At 37.8% G+C, this 21,103-nt stretch overlaps 2 protein-coding genes across 4 annotated transcripts in view; both read right to left on the bottom strand.

Moving 5' to 3' along the window:
- The window catches only part of LOC122879574 (solute carrier organic anion transporter family member 1C1-like), a 30,274-nt gene extending 17,854 nt beyond the window's left edge, over positions 1–12,420 (bottom strand). Inside the window, exons 1-2 of one of the 2 annotated variants that reach the window (XM_044203851.1) lie at positions 11,959–12,420; positions 8,270–8,442 (exon numbers count right to left, since the gene is read on the bottom strand). In XM_044203851.1, coding sequence (XP_044059786.1) covers positions 8,270–8,365 — 96 coding nt within the window. In that variant the 5' untranslated portion in view covers positions 8,366–8,442; positions 11,959–12,420. The remainder of the gene's footprint in view (positions 1–8,269; positions 8,443–11,958) is intronic. The other variant, XM_044203852.1, reaches the window with a different exon arrangement.
- A 5,643-nt stretch (positions 12,421–18,063) lies between these two features.
- LOC122879578 (cGMP-inhibited 3',5'-cyclic phosphodiesterase A-like) overlaps positions 18,064–21,103 on the bottom strand; it is a 62,088-nt gene continuing 59,048 nt past the window's right edge. For both annotated transcript variants that reach the window (XR_006378739.1, XR_006378737.1), the window contains 2 exons: positions 20,426–20,769; positions 18,064–18,562 (listed from right to left, as the gene is read on the bottom strand). The gene's annotated coding sequence lies outside the window, so the exon portion shown is untranslated. The remainder of the gene's footprint in view (positions 18,563–20,425; positions 20,770–21,103) is intronic.

Raw genomic sequence — 21,103 nt, forward strand, 5'->3', positions numbered from 1 at the left:
TTACATGAATATGCACAGGAGCATGAAAATACAGTGTTTGAACCTAATTACTACTAATAGTAATCTACTTGATTGTGTGATGTTCACGCTTGTGTTTTGTTCACTGAGAATGGACACAAAAAAAGCACTCGTGTGATATCAATATGCTACGATGCATGAACCCCCCTCATTAACCTACTTTCACTGGTCCAATGTTCACTAATTAACAAGTGCCAGCATCACAGGAATAATGGGGTTCAGATGAGTGAAGGGGTGTAGAGTTGGAGGAGAGGGATGGAGATGAACACAAAGTGTAGGTCACAATGAGAGAATAACTGGCTTACATTGGAGTGAAGACAGCTAGATAGACAAGTGGATGAATTTACTGATAAAGAACACATGAAGTTCCTCATAATAAAATAAGTCAAAACCATACATGACAGAAAATAGGAAAATGAAAGGCAGTTCAAACCTAGCTGAGACAGATAAGGAAATCCCCATGGATAATTTTTTCATCTTGATTTTATTATTATTTGTGCTATAATGAGACTGAAAAGCAGTGAGCCACCGCTGACAATGACTGGGCCCAATTCACACAGAATTATGACCAAAGGCAATCTAATAAACAGATTCACTGATGGCAGAGGTCCAAAATGCCAGACAAATCTCATTAACTTCAAATTAGTTCGAGCTTGGCTGTTTCTTCTTCTTTTTTTCACTGAGTAGGAAATGTCAGTTCCTCATACAAAATGAAATGAGACAAAAACGAATGAAATGACAAAATAGGTTGACTTTTATAAGATGGATACAGCCGTCTTCAATTACTTACACACTCCACACGACATCCAATGCAGGAGAAACAGACATCTCGAGCCATATTCAGAGTGACAGTGTCCCAAAGTATTGCTTTTTTTCCCTCCCACAACTTCTTTAGATTTTTTCAAACTTAACTTAATCTTGTGACATAATTGAACAAACATAATGCATTCATTGTCGGCCAATCATGATGATCTGCTCATTCTATGGCATAGATCAGTGGTTCCCAACCTGGGCCCATAAACGTCTGCACACAGTAGCGAACTACTCGTGCAGATAGCAGTCATCTAAAGCAATGAAAACAATTCAAGTACCAACAAGACGCAACAATAATATATACTGTGTGATTGCTGGGCACCATGCCAAGGCCAACCACAGTTCCCCTGCTTCCTTGAGATTTCTAATCACCAGTTTCCGTTCTATATATATTCTATATATGTTTTATGACTATATGTTGCAATTGTATGCTTTGGGATGTTTACATTTGGAATCTAGTATTTACTGAGTAATTAGATAATGAATCCCCAGTCTATCATGAAGTAAAGTGTTCTTAAAGAGAACACAAAATAAACTTTCTGATTGAAATGTTGTTTACCTCTGTGGAAGAGACTACTGTATTACTGGTCAAGGAACAGATTATGCTGAAATATGCTAGTTGCTGGGTGCATGTTAAACCACTTTCCTGTGAAATATGTCAGAAATGAAAGCAAATTTGTGTTCTGCTGGGCCCTGTTCTTCAAATGTGGCTTAACTAATTCAGGCTAACATGCTGTTATCAGGCTAAAATAATCCTGTTTACGCTCATCCAGCTTATTTGGTTCTTTAAAAGCAGTTTGATGATTGATTTGTTAATTCTGGATGACATTATCTTACGTAACAGACAGTGTGCTCTTATTTTAAAATAAAGGTAAAATGAGAGTTGAAACCATGATCAGCATTCATATGATTGGCTGAGTGCTGATTATGTGATTGCAGCATGAGGTAGGTGTGTTGGGAACCCTCCCAGCATTCACTGGGGCAATTGATTCATTCAGCAAGTCTCATTTTATGTGTTTCTGCTTTGTTACGAGTGTCATCTTGTTCTACTGTTAAACAGCTAGATATTACAAATGAATGTGGTGAGAATAATAATAATAATAATGATAAAACTTTATTTATAGAGCACAACAAAGTACAAAGTGCTTCACAACAAGAAAAATAAAATAACACAGTGAATGACGAAATATAAAGAAATAAAACACATGAAATACAGAAAAGTAATAAAATAAACAGTAAAAATAGTGATGTTGATGCACGATTGGTGGGGTTTTCCCCAGTGGACGTGCAAGAGACTTTTAAGTGATAATCATAAGACTGCTATGAAAATGAAATTTTACTAAAATCTCTTAAAAAGCAGATTTAATTATATTAACAATTTTCAGCAAAGTGAGTTCTGCAGTTAATCATTTAATACGTTTCAGTGTTCAAATGACACATTTTGATGTCAAATTAAAGGCTATGTGTTCTGGCCATTGGTCTTTTAACAGTCAGAATCCTTTAGTTGAGTTTATGTCTTTTTACTCACAGTATCTCAGACTATATTTGGTTATATTCTATTTTGTTGTATATTTTATCATGTATATGTAAGTATGGGTGACTCTTCATTATTATAAAAATGTTATTATATTAAATTGTGTGTGTGCCAACAGATCAATGTCTTGGTCATGATCCAGCTGTCAGTAAACCTGCACTTTTGCAGGTTTGGGTTTAAGGACTTGTCCTGACAGCAGTTCCAGATTCATTTTAAACTTATTCAAAGACCCCAAAAAAATCACAGACTCGTGTCAAATCGTTAGCATTCTAATCTGGATAACTCGGTTATCCACATAAAAAAAACAGAGCCCAGGAATGGTACTAGTTTAATCTAATTTAGAGTCACGTTTTCCCCTGCTTGCCTATAGGAGCAAATCCCCCCATAAGGTTTTATTCTTTGTCTCCTGTGACCTTTCCACCTGTCCAATGAAACAAAGAAAATGAAATCTGCACAATGTGCTGTCCACTCTACTCATTTCACTCCAAGCTTCCATTTTTTAAATTTAATTTCAAAATGTGTCAGAAAAAGCACAACATCATATAATCTGTCTGTCAAGCATATTTGAGTCTAAAGAAAATATTTATCAACATGCTTATTTACTGTATGCAACAAGGTGCTCCAACTTTACACACACAGACACACAGGAGCCACTGCAACAATCCTGGCATAACATCATAAGAGTTGGGACATGCCATTCCCAATTATTCAATTATTTTAATCAGTGTATGTAGCTAGACATCAATAAGACACTGAGAGAGCAATTATACTATAGCTGCATGAATTAATGCTAATGTTAAATAAGCAACTAGTGTTTATCATTTATTAAGAATGAACATACATCTACATACTTACAAGACACCAGTTTCTAAAATGATGCTTATGGGAACCTACAAAATTGGACTTTGTAAAAGCAAAATTACTATTTCAATATTTACTTGAAAAAGTACATTAAAGGCTACTCATGTATTACAACAATAGTAATGGTAATTTGTTACTTCAGCATGTGTACAGGTTTATGTGTTTGTGGTGGGCACAGGCGAGATCCACCCCTTTCCACATGGCCACACAACTCTTTGTCTTTTCCTTGTGCTTCTATATGTCTCTCACTCCTCCTCATTGACTCTCTATATCCACTTCATATAACTGCTTGCTCCTTTCTTGCCAATTTGTTTAGACAGAAAATAATTAAACCTTTGTGTTGTCTATACACTAAGTGTCTATAATCTCTTTCCATCTCCCTGAGTGCTTGTAAATAAGTAATGGTTTGTTGGTCATGGTTCTTGTACTGCAATCCTCTCCCCTTACTGGGTATCCACTGACGTGAGAAAAGCAGTGCACATGAGAGTCACATTACACAAATGATCAGGCAAGCACATACCATGGTCACAAACAGAACAATGGCTGGAAGCACTATTTACCTATAGCATAAACCTACAGTATCCCAACAAAATCACTCATAAAGTGCAAATAATCAGCAGTGAGAATACAGTTTGACCTTTTGACCATTTAGTGGTAGATGAATAGGAAGCAGCTGACTATACAACCAGTGCTGGTAAAACCACATGATCAAAGTTAAAGGGAGGGAAAGAGTAGTTCTAAGTAGAAGTCTATTCAGCTTATACAAAAACTATTGTGAGATCATCAGGAGTTTTACTGTAAGAGTAACAACTCGTCTTATTCCTGCATGTCTCCTTGTACAAGAGTGTCCATTTACATGATATGATGGAAACAGACCTCTGTTGAGATCATGCTGACCACCAGTGCTGGCTGTGGGGCATTAACAAAAGTAGCTCATCACATGTGCATTTCCTGGGGGGATTAATACAACTACATACGTTTCCATCCAAAGCAAGGAAAAGGCTTTTCTTATTTACTATTTCCAGAAAAGCTGCTTCAGATGGCTGATGCATGTCAGCCCTCACACTCATAATTGTTTGTAAATTATTTGTAGTGGCATTTTGCTCTCATTCAACAGTTTCCAGTAGAGTGAAAAAAAAAAAACATGCGACGGAAATAACGTGATAAAGGTTACTGGCTGAAATCAAATTCATTACTTGTTCCTCCTATTTAAGTCTTTTAGAGTTGCACAATCTGCACACCTTGTTTCACAAAAGAAAAGAGCCCTTAATGTGTACACTGTACAATCCCAACCATTCTGACTATCTAGGCAAAATATAAAACAAAAGAAAAAATGTCAAGGCAAATGTAGTTGTTAATTTGCTAAAAGAAAAAATACCTGTAGCATTTAATAGCCATTCTCAATTTAACTACAAAAAATCTGTCTTTTGCTAATCGTCTCTCAGAGATTAGGCTCAGTGGGAAACTATTTATGCAGCAGTTTAATGCATTGTTATTTAAGTTTCTGTAATTACAATACATGTACTGGCCTGCTGGAAATTGTCTTATTTGCACTGCATATAACATTTCAACAGAACTATGCTCCAACATCTAGAATTATAACTTCCTGTCTATATATCTATCAAGGAAAGTTATTTTGCCTCAGCTCCTTTTGCTGCACGTGTGTGGGAGAAGAGAACTTAAAGCAATAGTTCAACTTTTTGGGAAATTTGCTTTCTTGCCTAGAGTTAAATGAGAGGATCAATACACTCTCATATCTGTTCGTTAAATATAAGGCTACAGCTCGCAGCTATTTAGCTTAGCTTAGCATAAAGACTGGAAACAGCAAGCCTGGCTCTGTCCAAAGGTAACAATGTCTGCCTGCCAGCTGCTCTAAACCTCAAACTATTGCTTGAAAGTAAGCAGCGACTTTGTCTTGTCATCACCATGAGGTTGCCAGGCATTCAGCGGAGACTTCAGTCTGACACTTAACCCCTCGTCATTTTACACTTTGGTCTTTGTATGGCTTACACAAACAAGATATAACATGTTAATGTGAGCTTTAAAGGTGCTGGTAGGCGGATTTTGTTACCTTCGGACAGAGCAAGGCTAGTTGTTTCCCCCAGTTTCCAGTCTTTGTGCTAAGCTAAGCTAACCCCAGCTGCTGGTTGTAGCCTTACATGCTGCTATATTGTTTCTGCTGCTGCTAAATTGTTTTTGCTACATGTACCGCATGTTCATTTGCACTACCGGACTATTTATTTATACATATACTGCATCATTTGCACTCCAATACTATGTACCGAATACTACAATAACTCATCTAGTGCACTGTTATTTCTGTCCATAATTTGCACTACTGAATATTCATTGCACTACTGTTCTGTCCAGTCCAATACATTATTGTACATATCCATCTGTATACTTCTGTTTATAGTAATGCCATCAGTATATAATGTCCATAGTACTACTTGTGAAATATTTTCATAATATTGCTCTATCCTGCATTTATGCACATACTTATATCCTGTACTTGCTTATTGCACTTCTGATTAGACCTAAACTGCATTTCGTTGCCTAGTACTTGTACATGTGTAATGACAATAAAGTTTAATCTAATCTAATCTAATCTAATCTAATCTAATCTTAATGGACAGACATAAGGGTGTTATACATCTTCTCATCTAACTCTCAGAAGGAGGGCGAAGTCATTCGTGAGTAAAGAAAGCAATGAATTAGTAATGCATTACTATTTCTGTATAACATCGTGCTCATTTTGGAATTTGTAACAATGGCATGCATTGTGACATTTTCATTCTGTACTTTTAATTGGTTTTTAGCAAGTGGCCTAAGCAGTGGTCTCACTGTGATTAAAGATTACTAAAAAGAAAGTCACATAAAGACTGACCTGCGACCCACTTTTGTTCATAGCTCATTGATGTCACCCACCTAATTCGCTTAGACTAACACAGGAGTCTGCCACACACACACACACACACACATGGTTTTCTGTTATTTCTGAGAGGGATGTCCAAAAGTAGAAAATTATTTATTATACGATACACAACATGATTAAAAAGTGTTTAGGGAGTTGTGAGATGGTGTTTGGAGCAAGAAATGAATGAGAAATGAAAAAACACTGGGACGTTTGTAGCACCAAGGTTCTAGTCTCCTTGGTGGAATTAACAAAAAGCAGAGAATAACGTTGAGCACAGGATTAGATTCAAAACGGTCTGTGCCATGTCCCACCCAGCCAGTCAGGGAACCAAACAATTCTGAGAAGAAATAAAAGTCTGTCCTGCCACTGTAGTCTGTATTATGATAAGCTGCTTGAACGCCATTGTCTCACATCACTTTCATGTGGGAAAAAGTAACAAGAGTGTCTGATCTCATTTAGGGCTTTACTAACTTTCATGTTGTTGGCAGAAGACATGCTTTCAGCCTGTTGGACTTTTTCTTTTTAAAGGTTGTTTGTGGTGGGAGGAAGAAAAGAGAAAGAAGGAAAAACTGAGGTGTTCTTTTTATAACAATATGAGATTCATATCATGTTCTGCCTTATTTTTCGATCTTTCCTCAGAAAGAAACGTTGATAACCATTTAGACATTTTCACTATGGCAACAACAGGACACATGAGTAACATTATTGAAAAAAAGCATGTGGTTGCTAAAGTAGAGAATCATTAGCCTAAGTGTGCTCAACTCGAGAGTCTTTATCTCAAAACAACTTGTACTCTTCAAGAACACAAAGACATCTGCCTTGTTTTTTTACTCTAGCTGTTTGATATGATAATGTTAAGATGAATTACGTGTGTTGCCTGTTGAAGAAATAAGGTTAAAACAGGGATGACAGGTGAAGTCTTTTCTATATTAGGAGCAAATCTGAGACAACTTTTTTATATTGAAAAAAGTTTCTCTTCAATTTTCACAGCTATACATAACACAAAGGCTGTGGCAAAACAGCTATGGAGACATTATGAGTTAATTGTAAAGAGCCATTTCAAAACGGTTGTTTTAGAAAATGAGTTAATCTTTATTCTGAAAAGGTGTAGATGCTCTACAGTCCCATGTGCGCCATCTATGGCGCTGTGGTTTAGTCAAGAAGTCCACATACTAGAAAATGTAACTTTTGCTAAACAGAAGCGATGGAGGCCACAAGTGACAATTAACGGATAACAGTGAATGCTAAAACAATGATGTCTCAGTAGCAACAGTAAAACAAGAGTAATGGGGCGCCCTGGTGGCTTAGGAGTTAAGGCACTGACCACAAACCACAGCATCATCGTTTTGCGTCGTGCTGTGGACCTTTGCTGCATGACATTCCCCACCTCTCTCTTCCCCCTGGTTTCCTGTCAACTCTATACTGTCTGCTATATAACAAAGACATAAAATGCCCGTAAAATAAATTTTTACAAAAAGAAGAGTCACAAAGTCAGCTAATCGACTCAGGGAGGTCCAACATTAGCTAACATTAGCCACCCTATGCTACTGGTCATTCCAGACCAAGTAAGGCTGTAGTATTGAATTGAGCAATGGTGCATTTTATGCTTAGGAATTGTAAGGAAATGTATTGTTAGGAAAATGTATTTGTAACAGTAAGATTGTGCCATTCAAAAAAACAATAAAAAAACGTCTTAAGTTGATCTAAACATAGATTTAAAGGTTTTTCAGCAGTCTTTGTCAGGAAAATTATTTGAAACTTTGCAAGGACAAAACAGATTTTTTTAACTCCATCTGCTGATGAAGATCATTTGATATAATCAACAGCTCCAGAACAGCAACTACCCCTCACCTTGAAGTGAGATTGTTTTGACAACTGCTTTTCCAAGGTCAAAAATGAACTTTAAAACTCAGACTTTGTTATGTCTTTGACAAAGAACAGTAAATGAGAGTGGATCTGTTGAGTTTTGTTTTGTGAACAAAAGGAAGGAAGAATCATCACTGCACAGCCTTGCATTCTCCCAAATGAATTCTGGGATAAGTGCCAATAGACAGGTTTCCATTCACAAACAATTGCGCAGCAGCGGGGTAGAAAATCTTTCATCCTAGACATGTTAGTGTGCATACCTTCAGGCTGGTGCAGGGAGAGGAGCGTGGTTCTCTGGCCGTGGCCTCACTGCGTCCGTTCACCTGTGTGCGTCCTTGCTCAGCTCCCACCTCCATCCTCTAGAAATGTCTCAGAGTCTCCTTAACAGAAGTCTCCCACGTAATGCAATTTCTTGGCACTGATGCATGCAACCCTGCAAATGGATAATTCAAGCATGTGACCCACTTCTCATCCTCAGCGCACAAACAGAAAACATGTCTGCAGCAGAGGGGAAACCGACACACACAAACACACAAACAATAGTCCCTGTATTTGTTCTAAAGATCTTAAGACTTAAGTCACAACTACAAAGTCAACATTGTAATGACACAGTTGACGTGTGCACTTTTTCAGAACAAAAGATTTTTATTTCCAATTACCTATTTTAAGCCACAGTATCAAAAAATCTGAGCTAAACATTCCTATATATCATAACTTGTTTGGCCAGTAACTGATATCATGTGGCCAAACACAATGAAGCATAAACCCGGGTTGTGAAGTGTGGTAAAACCATAATCTCAAGCCTAATAGCCTCAATGCACTAAAATAATATATAATCCACTTGAGAGGAAATTTGATTTGCTATGATTGATATGGTGAACTTCAGTCGCTTTTGAGGCCAGAACTACTCACTGTAAAGGTTTTGTAAACGGTGAAAATATATTCAGCAAAATGAATCCCCATAAATGATAAATACTGTGTGTCAGAATCTCACCAAAACTGACAGCACTGCTGCTCTGATATAGGCTCTCACGGGGAAGTGGGGGTTTGTCTTAATTTATCTATTAACCACCAGAAAGGTTCTTTCTGTGAAGCAGTGAATTTCCAGTAGTCATGTGAAACAATGAATGTAACTGCTCCAGGGCACGGAGCTAGTGGCAAGCAGCAAAGAACACTAACACAATATCATCACCATTTCTGTCAGTGATACTGCCACTAGTGCCACATGTAACACGTTTGCTCTGTGAATGATTTTTCTGGACCAAAGGAGCTGGTTAATCGCAGCAACTTTGACCTACTTTCAAGGAATTAGACCAACATCAGCTTTAAGTAGGCCAATATGAAGCAGCAAAAAAAAAAAAAAACAATAGTTCCGGCACTTTTTCTTATGTCCAATGTGTATACTCACTTGAACCTCTTTTTCTCATTCCTACAAACACTGTGCCGTAGTCAGTACAGTACTGCGTCAAACAACATTTAAACTGTTATGTAGTGTCTGGTAAAAAGACTTCTTTATTTAGACTCAAACAAACATAGTCACCACAGCACAGAAGTGGATCATTTCAGCCACTAGATCGTCAGGTTAATAAGGTGACTTGTTCTAGAATCACTTACTCAGTATAAATAATGAAATATTCAAATTATATAGTATGTGAATATTTCACAAGTCTGTATGTTGAAGCTGAACTAAGCACCACGGTCCACTTACTTGCTTCAGAGCTTTAACGTGCATCCAGTGGTCTTCACGCAAGCTCTGAAGCTAGCAAGAACTTGAGCTTATCTTTACCATATATGTTCCCAAAGGTCAAGAATAAATATCCATGCTCAAATCGCAAGCTCTCATACGCTCACAATAGCGCTGGTTATGCTTTGCTCCAACATGTTTCATGCTGCTGCTACAGAATCATTTATTATTATAAAATTATCTTTTTAAGAATTGAGACAAACGAGTTCTTAAAAATAGCGACATAGTAACTGTATCTCGAGATGATTAAAAGGTTCTGTGTAGATTGACAAAGCCAATAAGCTACATCCGCCGCACACTCTACCACAGGTGAGGTCACTAAACTAAACACACTTCATCGTGTTTTGTCTATATTTTGCTTCTCAGTTAGTGTTACTGTCAAACAAAATGTGCTCAATGAGACCAAAGAAAAACAAACTGTTTTTTTCCAATCACATGTAAGCCCCTACTGATTGCTGCAAATTTAATTCCAATATAGTGACATTAGTCAGCTCACCTCTAATATTAGCTTTTTCAAGGCAGTGGCCTTTGAAGGTAGAAGAAAAAGATGATGCCATACCTAAGGTGAAACAGGGAAAGCATCATGTGTGAATGTTTGCTGTTGTTCACAGATCTTCCCTTTATATTAAAAAATACATGTTCATGTGAACGTCAATAGGTTGTCCTGGTCGTACGCTCTATAACAACAGTAAAAGTTACTTCATTCCATGTCAAGCAGGACCCAACATGAACTGATGCCCACCCTCCTCAGATTTTAATATAGTCACCGCATTACTTCCCCTTTTCTATAAACAAAGATACCATAATAGCATGAGCTATCATTTTAAAATCGCCTTTTCAGATCTTCATTTGCTCTGATCTCTACCTGCCACAAACAAGTTTAAAAGTGCTCTGTGAAACACTCAATATCAGATTTGTGGGCAGATTATTCCACTGTACTGCCGCACTGTAGAAAATCTAAAAGGTATTAAGTCTGTCAAGCTACCTCTTGTAAAGTAGCTGATTGTCTCTTAGTAGTGAGAAATAATTAATTAAGTACTTTGGTACCATATTTTTAACAATTTTGTAAGTGACAGACACACAGTCAGTCATAGACAGCATGAACCATCAGCCACTTCCTTTTTGTCTGATGTGCTATTTCCGTCTATATCCAGACTGATATTGTAAATGGTTGGGATCCGGTAGATGACATCCAGGCAACCTTCCACATCAGCTCCACCATCTCTGCTGTGGTTTGAACATCATTTCAATCATCTGGCAACACTGGTGATGGTTACTGATGACAGTTTTAATGATTCCCACACATTTGCTTAAACAACTAATTAAGATGACTGGCACTGATGAAAGTGGTACTACAGTCTAGCAAAAGTAAAAAGCTAAATCATCCAAGTATCTGTTGCTACAAGAGGATTTATTGACTCTAAGCAATAGTTCAAATTAATAATAACCACTTTTTATGATTTTATACAACTCTTTTTGTTCTTGAGACTTGGGTCTGTCATCATTGAGAATAGAGGTATCAAGACCGATGTTTTCAAGGTGACTGGCAAATATTACTGTACATATGGGAGCAGAGACGGAACCAAAGAGCTGTTTACAATTGAGAGAATAAAAGCATAAGTGGTTATTAAGACCTTTTTGAGCAGTCTGGTAGCATTTCTAAGGACCAGAATTTACCTAGTGATGCCTTCTGGCAAATATCTTCATCAAGCGGGTCAAGCAATCTTCATCCAAGGAACAGTTCTCAAGAATCTGACATGCAGGAAACACCTCTGGCAGATTTAACCTCAAGATGCTGCTGTGAGGCTCCTCAACCAGGTGCCTTGTGGAGAATTTTCCACTACACATCTTACAGTCAGTTCACTGCTAACCAGTACCGTTCATTACATAAACTTATAATGTTTCACAGCCCATTAATCAGTGTTTCAATGAAAAAAAAAATCTTCACAAGGATGGAAATGTTTTAAAGATGAATTATTGGCTTTAATGAAATATTTATTAGTTAAACACAGATATTCAACAGGTGGCATTTGAATATATCTTATCATATAAATAAATAATTGTGATAATGTGACGACGTAATACCGCAGACACACAAAACAAAAAAGCCATTTGTCATTAGAAAAGACAGACACTCCTTTGACACCCTTAATCATCCAGCAGATTCTCAGGATGTTAGGAAGGGGAAAAAAACGCACCACTTACCTCAGCGTCCTGTATGACAGTCGTCCCGTTGTTGGAGCTACAAAGATTAAACAGCCAATCGGAAACACAGGTAGCCTCCTTTCAACCAGCTCCAGTCAAACTTCTCATGTGGATGGGGAAGGAGGAGAAGCGCCGACTCTTATCATGAGACCGACATGTACCTTCAGAGTTCATTTCCAGCCGACTTCACGGTAACTCTCGGGCAGACTAAGCCAAATCAAATAGGGATTTGTATCTCCTGAAACATGTCTTCACCAACGATGCTTGGAGATATGGTGCGTTAGATGCGCACGGAAAGTGACCCCGCTGGCTCTTTTTCTTGGACTGACTGCAGACACAATACAACGAGTTTTCACAGAAAAACGACCGTCTTAATCTGCAGCTCTCTTTCTCTCTCTTTCTCTCGCTGTCTCCTCTCTTTATTTCTGTCTCTCCCCCCCCGTCTCCTTGCCTCTCTCTCTTTCTCCCTTCTCCTCCCTTTCACTCTCTGTCTCTCTCCCTGCCCCCTCTCCCTCATTTCTGTACAATTCAACTGAGCTTTATTGGATTCATATAGCATTTACAGTGTCTTGCATTTGCCAATAGGCTGCTGTAATGTTATTTACCAGCTGTAATCTCGGTGTCATTTGAAAGCATCATACTCTTCAGGATCAGAAAATATAATGATTTTTTAAAAATAATATTTGTCTAATTGCTGTTTTACCATCTTTGATTTGGTTCAAGAGTCTTGATCACTTAGCTTGCATTTTGTAATGACATGTATTTTCCTGATTTGGTTAATTTGGAGATAATTAGCTTCGTCTATTTCATAAAAATTAGTTTATTTTGCTGATTTATTTCTGTCTGTTTGTTGCTCTGCACATACAGCAGTGTTCTCTCTTCTCATGCCAGCACAGTCTCATAAAAGTCCTGTTTACTTCTTACAACTTTCTGTAATAAAATGTCCACTCAAGCCCAATTTAGAACAAGCACATGATGGGGTTATATCATTAAGTTCTGGATCAGACAAGGATGCTTGAGTTTTTTATTGTTAATTTCACATTCATTTTATTTGCTAGACCAAAAGGTCCAAGTTACCTTTAAGTTCAGGGAAAAAAAGGAATTAGCCAGGTTTAGGTTTTTTTAATAGATTGTTTTATTAGTATTTGGGCATCTATAATAGGAAAACATTTGAGAAATCTGCCACATGTCATGAAAGCACATGGAACAGTGGTCTTCAACCTCAACTCACACATGGCTACATGGACATCCTTCCCCTTGACTAACAAAAATTAATAAATATAATAATAATATAATAAAATGCGATTCTGGAGAAATCCAGTACCATGACAAATATCATGATATAGAGCAAACAACAACACAGCAAGTAATATAACTAACGTTAGCTAGGTTGTGGGTTAGCAAACTGTCCCTACAGTTGCTGCTGCGAAGCTAACAGCCAGAGAGGACGAGACGGTTTCCCAGAGCCAGCACAGCAGCTCCAGACAGCGATACTCACAACTCGCCTGCTGCTATAGCTAACATCACAACAACAGCATATCTTGGCAAACTAGAAAGTAAGCTGAATGTCCGTGGTCAAGTCATATAACGTTACCTGACACACAAATCATGGCTGGAATACTGTTGTTTTTCCCATTTACAGAGCCAGGGCTGTGTACAAACACACAAACAGTTTTTTTCAGTGCATACACTTAACGGACAGCTAGCGGACCGTGAGGAGATATTTGCTGCATTTGACAAAAAAGACATGTACTGGATTAGAATCACATACCACACCTTTAAATAGGCCCTTCAATCTGCTGCACAATCAGTTTATGCAGAACCATATTTTTCTCAGGGGTGTCTGTCTCTCACACCTAAAACAGGTAAATGACAAATGTTACTTGTAGGCCTATCAGTTAACATCTGCAGTGTAAACAAGACTTTAAATATGGCTCACCATTTTGTAAAGAAAAATTCTTACAATCAAACAAATTCAAATCAAATTAACATATTCAACCGAAGACAATGCCCCCATTCATCGTTTAACCCATGGCATCACTGATGATGTCAGCAAGTGCAACAAGCAGGATTGCCACTTTGACCCCTTGGTAAGCATGGTAAGTAAGTAAGTAAAGAGCAAAGAAAGCTAATAGGCTAACTAACTCAAGAAAACCTGAGATTAAGTTAATAAATAATTGAATCTTAACAAGACTATAGATGACGATGGTCTACTAGCTAAAGAAACAGAAAGCATGGTTAGAAAAACAAAAAAGTTGCAAATAATAAGATTAAGGTTTTGCAATAAGGGGTTAGATTTTAGTGGATTTCCTCAAGGACTGTTTTAAGTTGTAATTAGTTTCTCCTGCCCTCTCAATGGTCTATCTGCTTGATCTCCACCTTGTATGAATTTTGCTAGTCTTGAATGTTATTTTGCTGTTGTAATTACATCAAATGATAAATCTCCTTGCTTAAAAAATGTTGCTACTGTCTTACCAATTTCCTCATTGGTTTGTGAGGACCTGAAAGCTCAAAGTGGAGTTTCTGTCTCCTGTTGGCTTAAATGTATCTATATATTCACTGACATGTTCCCAAAATCTTAGAGAGTTTGGGAATCTGTATCTTGTTTTGTATCTCAGCTATGTGCTGTGACTTTCCCCTGTGAAGTGGACAGATTTTTCTGCTTGACAATAGTGTTCACCTCCTCCTCCAGATCTGATTACTGCTGGAGGACAGATCCGTGTTAGGTAAGCATGTGGAAACAGAAGGTGACTGGTAGCATATTTCCACCATGTTCTTGTGCCACCTGTGCTGCCACACTGTCTCTGATTGCATTGGCACTCACATCTGTCAGATGGTACTCATTACAAAAAGCCCACACACTGTCATGTTCTTGAATTTTCTGAATGTCACATTCAAACTCTGTCCTCAGAACCAGCTGATATCTGGTTCCAGTAGTTTTTTTAATGGTTGCACTACAATATAATTATTGTAATACAAAAGGTAGCTGACTTTTTTGAGTATCTGTCTGAACTTCTGGGGTTTGTGCAGCTTCTGGATGGTACTGACCTCCTCTTGGTGGACAGGACTGACTTATTCACTGACCAATGAAGATTAGCACTCTCAGGCTGCAGAGACATTTCTTCCTGGTCTAACTTCAGTTAGGAAGCTTGGATGTCTTTAACTCATTAAGACCAGATGTAACATTTGCATGTATATTAGTCTGCTGCTGTGATGCTGTTGAGAATGTCTATAAATTGAAATGCTGCCCCAACTAGTGGCATCAAGTGAGAGTTTATTAACTCTGTAAGACCCAAATGTTTTAATATTCATAGAGTTAAGAAAGATGTTTAACTGTGATGTTTTAATAACCTGAATGTGGAGTTTAGCTAGTTTAGCTAAATTAGGACATTCATAAAGATCACAGTATGCTCTGAAAAACCATTATAAAACCATCATGAGAGAATAATATTTCTTTTTTTTTTTTTTTAGTAATGGCCTATACATTTTCTGTACACAACCTGAAGTTATAGACAAAAGCAGATTTTGATGATCTGGTTTTTTATTCATGCTAAATCTGAGTGATAAAAGCCAAAGAATAGTCTATGATTTTCAAAAAAAGAATTCCACAGAGCACATGTAGAAAATAGTAATAATACAAGAAACACAGAAAATAGTAATAATACAAGGAAGCATAGTGTTTGCTCCTCTTTGTTTGCAGCTAATACACATAATTGACAAATCTTGCATGTTTCTCTGTTGCCATGGTGACGTGGTAGATAGGATAATGCCAGGCCAGCTACATTAGTCCTGTATGATACTACATTATACAGTGTTGCACAAATGTAGAATCCTCACATGTAAACCCTCACTATCACTGATTTCAGCACCGAGAATAAAATCTTTAACTGATACTGAATTAAATTATTAAAGCGTAATAGTGTTCTCAATATTCCAATCTGGATGTATTTGCATTAATTGCACAATTGAAATGATAGTTTTTCCTTACTGCAAAATATTACATTAATGTTACTTAAAGTCATTTATGAGATTTAAAAATGCCTTTAACTGACCGTTAATACAGCTACATTTTCACAATGAACAGCAAGTTGGCTAATTAGAGCCAAATTAACACACATATTTAATGAAGATGTGATACAATATATAACCTCTTCTGCATGAAAAGACAGTGTGTGTTAGAGGTGGTGGTATTATCTTGTGAGTAATTTCTTTTTGGACGATACTCTGAGCAAACAACATATTCTGTGTCATATCTAGTTGCTATTACACACGCCTCAGAAAGGATCAAGGCGATTATGTTTGAACTGCTATTACAATTCCTCTGTGGAATTCTGTGGTGTGACCATGACTTTGGCCTATATATAAGTAGCAATGTCATGTGATTAGCTACGGATTACAGCTAATTTGTAATATCATATGACAGACTGCTGGTTTACATTCATGTAAATAGTCATTGTCCTGTGCTGGAATAATGACTATACGGTATACTGCTGTTTCAACATGTTTTCATTTGCTAAACACACTGAATAGTTCAAGTGTATTTACAGTCTGAGGAATTCATTTGGGTGAAAGCATGGAGGGTACAGCACTCATATGGCAAATAACTGATATGACCCACATCCGACAAATACCATCATGTTCACATCATTGATAGCAAATCAAGTGCAACGTCAAACAAAGCCTTAGTACTGGGTGTGTGTAAGAGCATATTTGAGTTAGTTTATGCTTTGATGTAAATAGAGTGCATCTGTTGGCCTCTATATGTGTATTTTTGCAGTTCTTGTCTATAATTTTTGTGGAAATATACGTTTTCCTTTACACATCAGGTTAACTAGTTGACCCTCCTTCACTTAGTAATTTAATACTTCATACTTGATAATTCAACATCATGTGAGTCTTTTCAACCCCCAAAAACCTTAATGACACCAACATTTCTGGCTCTGTTTTTAGCAATGCTAGTGGCATGGCTCTTGGGGTGGCAATGTCAGTCGATTGGTCTGTCGCTTCACCACTTCGGTCCAGACAGAAATATCTCAACAACTATCTGATGGATTGCCATTAAATTTCTTACAGACATTCATGGTCCCCTGAGGATGAATCTTAAATACTTTGATGATCCACTGACTTTTCCTGTAGCGACACCAGCAGGTCAAAGTTTTCACTTATCCTGTGATTTCAGTGTGTACAAGATGGATTGGCACAAGCAGACATTCATGTTTCCGCGATGATCCCTTGACTTTTCCTCTAGCCTCACCGTGAGGTTGACATGTGGTTTTGAGTGAAATGTCTCATCAACTCCTGGATGGATTTCCCTGAAATTTGGTACAAATATTCATATCTCCCTCAGGATGAATTGTAATCACTTGGGTGATCCCCTGACTTTTCAGCTAGAGCCATCATCAGATCAAAATCTCTCCAATACTTTTATGACTAAATTCCTGTAATATGTGTTTTTGCCAATTAGCAAATGTTAGCATGCTAATATTCTAAACTAAGATGATGAACATGGTAAACATCAGCATGTTAGCATTGTCATTCTAAACATGTTAGCATGCTGACTTTAGCATATAGCTCAAATTTCAGCCTCACAGAGCTGCATGGCTGTAGACTTAGTCATTTGTCTCAAAGATATTTTTTCCCCTTCTTTTTAGTATTGCAATTTATGTGTAAGCGATCATGATATCAGATAATTATCTTCAGTGTCTGCAGTTGTTAGCATCTTGCCTTGAACTATTTTGGAACAAACACTTCTACATCTTTACTTTTAGATCTACTTTATTACTCATTGGCCAGACAATCAGATCAACTCTATTACATGTGTGAGATGAAAGGGATCCTCTGTGAGGTCAGAATGCTCTGGTATGATCTTATTTTAAACAGCTTACTTCCTTATTTCATTCCTTGCTGAGATCTTACAAGGGATTACAGGACTGGATTAATTAGGCCATGTCAGCAGCAACCTCCGGGGCTGAAAAATGAAGCCAATGCGGGAGTGCCAAAAACTGCAGTTCCTCGAATGGCCACTTGAGGCTGGCTCCAGAAGCCAGTCAATCCCCATAGACCCCCATGTTAAAATGCTAACTTTATAGCAGAAATAAACATGTTTACAGCCTGGTATAAAAAACGGTTTTGGTCTCTATAGTTAATTTCCCCGTTCATGACAACTGTGAGGGGGGTACAGTTTTTTATAACTCAGCCATTTAAATTATATTACGGCTTAAAGTTACACATAATTAAGGACTTGGCTGCCTTGAGTGACAGGTGGGTGCCTTATCAGATGGTTTTCCGCTAGGTGGTTTCATCAACCAGGCTTCATTCTGCCCGCCTCAGCTCCACCTCTTTGCCCATTTTTGGATTAGCTGGAGTCACCTGCTTACAATAATGAGGATGGAAGGCCAAAATAGAAAGAAATGGTTGTTTCTTCAAATTTAGCCAGCCTGGTGTAGACATGGCCTTAGAGAGAATCTGAAGACTGCAGAGGGACTGTGCATTGTCCAGTCATGTTGATCTAAGAGCAGATGTGACTGGTGGTGATCCTTCATCCTGTCCCACAAGACTTGATTCCCATGCATGCTCATTATCCACAGACGTCCCAAGGTTAGATCTAAGAGGGGCACAGATTATCGGGAGAGAGGAATGAATGAAGTGGAGGAAGTGAAGCTCTGAGATAGTCATGGATACAGGACGGTAGAAGGGAAAGAGAGATCATGACAGAGAGCACAGAATGAGCAGTAACATCTGGGAGGACAGAGAGACGTTGAAAAGGTAAGAGTCTCCCAGCAGTGTGTGTGCACATATAGTTCTTGTAGAAGAATCAATGACATACACAGAGGAAAGTGTAAGTCTACTGAGCTGGGCCACTTCTTACCCATTTGAAGTAGACATAAACCATATCATTGAAACTTAACATAAAGATGAAGGGCAAAATGTCAATATCAAAGTATGAATCCAGCACTAATTTATCCTGTAATCTTAGTTCACCCAGTGGATGGAAGGAAAGTATGTCTCTTGATATTTATCACACCCACTAGTAAATTCCAAAGACTAAGGCAAAATTGATCAGACAAGAGCACTTCAAGGAGAAGGCAGCTTCAATGAAAACAAGATTACCAAAGGGATTACTTTCGATCTATACTAGACAGAACATAGTCAATTTATCAAATCCTCTACACCGAAATTGCTAAAGACAAAAATACTTCCAAAATCTCAAAGAATTAATTTGATGACATTGTCATTGTAAGTTTAGAAATATTATCAACAAAAAAAGCTCCAAAACCCAGGGGACAGTCTATGTACACATTAAAACTCAAAACCAAAACTGGCTCAGGATGAAAAGCAGTGTGAAGTGTGATGTGAAGCAGAAGACAGTCACTGCAACAATTTAGTGAACATAAAACACATCCTTCTGTATGTCTTCCTTCCATCGTGCCCGAGTGCTACGGCGGATTCTCTACCAAAGCTTCCCCACAAAGCAGCAACAGACCAAAGAAGTACAAGAGTTCAAGCTCATAATCTTTCGTTTTTGTTAGTAAATCATTTAAACGCATCTGTTGATTGTGTGGTCCTTGCTAGTGAAGGCAGCATTAATTTGCCATACATGTAGTATGCAGTACACAACAAACAAAAAATGTCACTGTACAAAACAGCAGTATTCACAGGGAAGATGCCATGGCCAAAAAGGTTGATTTAAGGGACTCTGGAGTAAATAATTCTTCATCAACATAATTCGACAGGCAGAAAATCTCTCAACACAATGAAGTATACTGGACCCGGTTAAGTGTTACATATTTCATTCAGCTTAAATCTAAATGAAACCACACAATATATGGTAAAATGTACTTTACAGGGGGTAAACCTCAATATTATCAAATTGCATGCCAGCTCACCTTTTGACTGTCATTGTCTCAACCACTTTTACACATCAAAGTCTGTTGACAGTGAGGCTCCAGAGGGAGCTGTGAGCAAAATAAATTGAAGTGGTTGGTGTCAGTTGGGGCTGAAGACTACAAGTTTGAAAATGAAAAAATGTGGGGGTGTGGAGTTAGAAAAAAGTGAGCTTACCAAGTTACATTAGCCGCTTGTAGCATAATAACTCGCCCGAATCTCTGACCGATCTGTCGGCAGTCACATTGCATTGTGGGTAATGTAGGCGCCAGATTTTGACAAGGAAAAATAATGTGTGGGAAAAAAAAGTGTCTCTGGTTCTGCTACATCGATTTTGATCCTTTTTTAAACTGTCCATCGTGAGTATGATAATGTTATAGGAGTGCAATGCTAAATTTGTGGAGTACTGGTTTAAGCTGATTTAGGACAGCATCAGTTTTAACTATCTAATAATTTCCAATATTGATATTATGTTTGTGTCTTTATTGAACTATGCGGTTGAAGACAGCAAGTAGCACATTTGGGTCCTGAGCCATCAATGAATAGGTGTTAATAATGTCATGCTGCAAACTCACTTACTTACCAATTACATGTCACTTGAAATCAGATGTATAGTTCACAATCTTTTGTGGCTCCCTGTCCGCCTTTTCTCTCCAAACTCAACCTGTGAAAACAAATTCGTTCTCACAGCCGCAAAGGCTAAGTGGTGGCAGCAGTAAGTTCCCAGTGCTGGTGCTTCCTGTGGAAAGTTTACATGTTCTTTCTGTATTGTGGCTTTTCTGTCACATTCCAGTGAAATGCAAGTACGGTAGACAGGAGACTGTCAAGAGCCCATGAATTTTTTAGCCCTTTGATAGACAGTATCTTGCCAGAGGTGTGTCCTGTCCTCTGCCTTGTGGATAGTGGATCGGCTCCATCCTCCTGTGACTGAGAATTATAAACACAAGACTCAGCCAAGCAGAAAATACATGGACATCTAACAGCATTATTTATTACAACATCATAAATGGTCAGAGTCACAATTAAATAGGCTAAAGCTGTGCTTTATGTTATTTAGGCTTGGCCATACTGTATGTCAAGTTTACTAATTACGGACCAACAGGACTTGAAAAGATACTTTAATAAAGCAAGTATATAGAGTACATGTTGCTCATTACCAGCTGAAACGATATGATCAATGTTATTAGAACAATTGCAACTCATATGAAGCCAAAGTCAAATTTTACAGTGATATCTAATCACAGTTTGAATGTAGTCATTT

This window comes from Siniperca chuatsi, linkage group LG7 (assembly GCF_020085105.1).
Source record: "Siniperca chuatsi isolate FFG_IHB_CAS linkage group LG7, ASM2008510v1, whole genome shotgun sequence".
NCBI lineage: Eukaryota > Metazoa > Chordata > Actinopteri > Centrarchiformes > Sinipercidae > Siniperca > Siniperca chuatsi.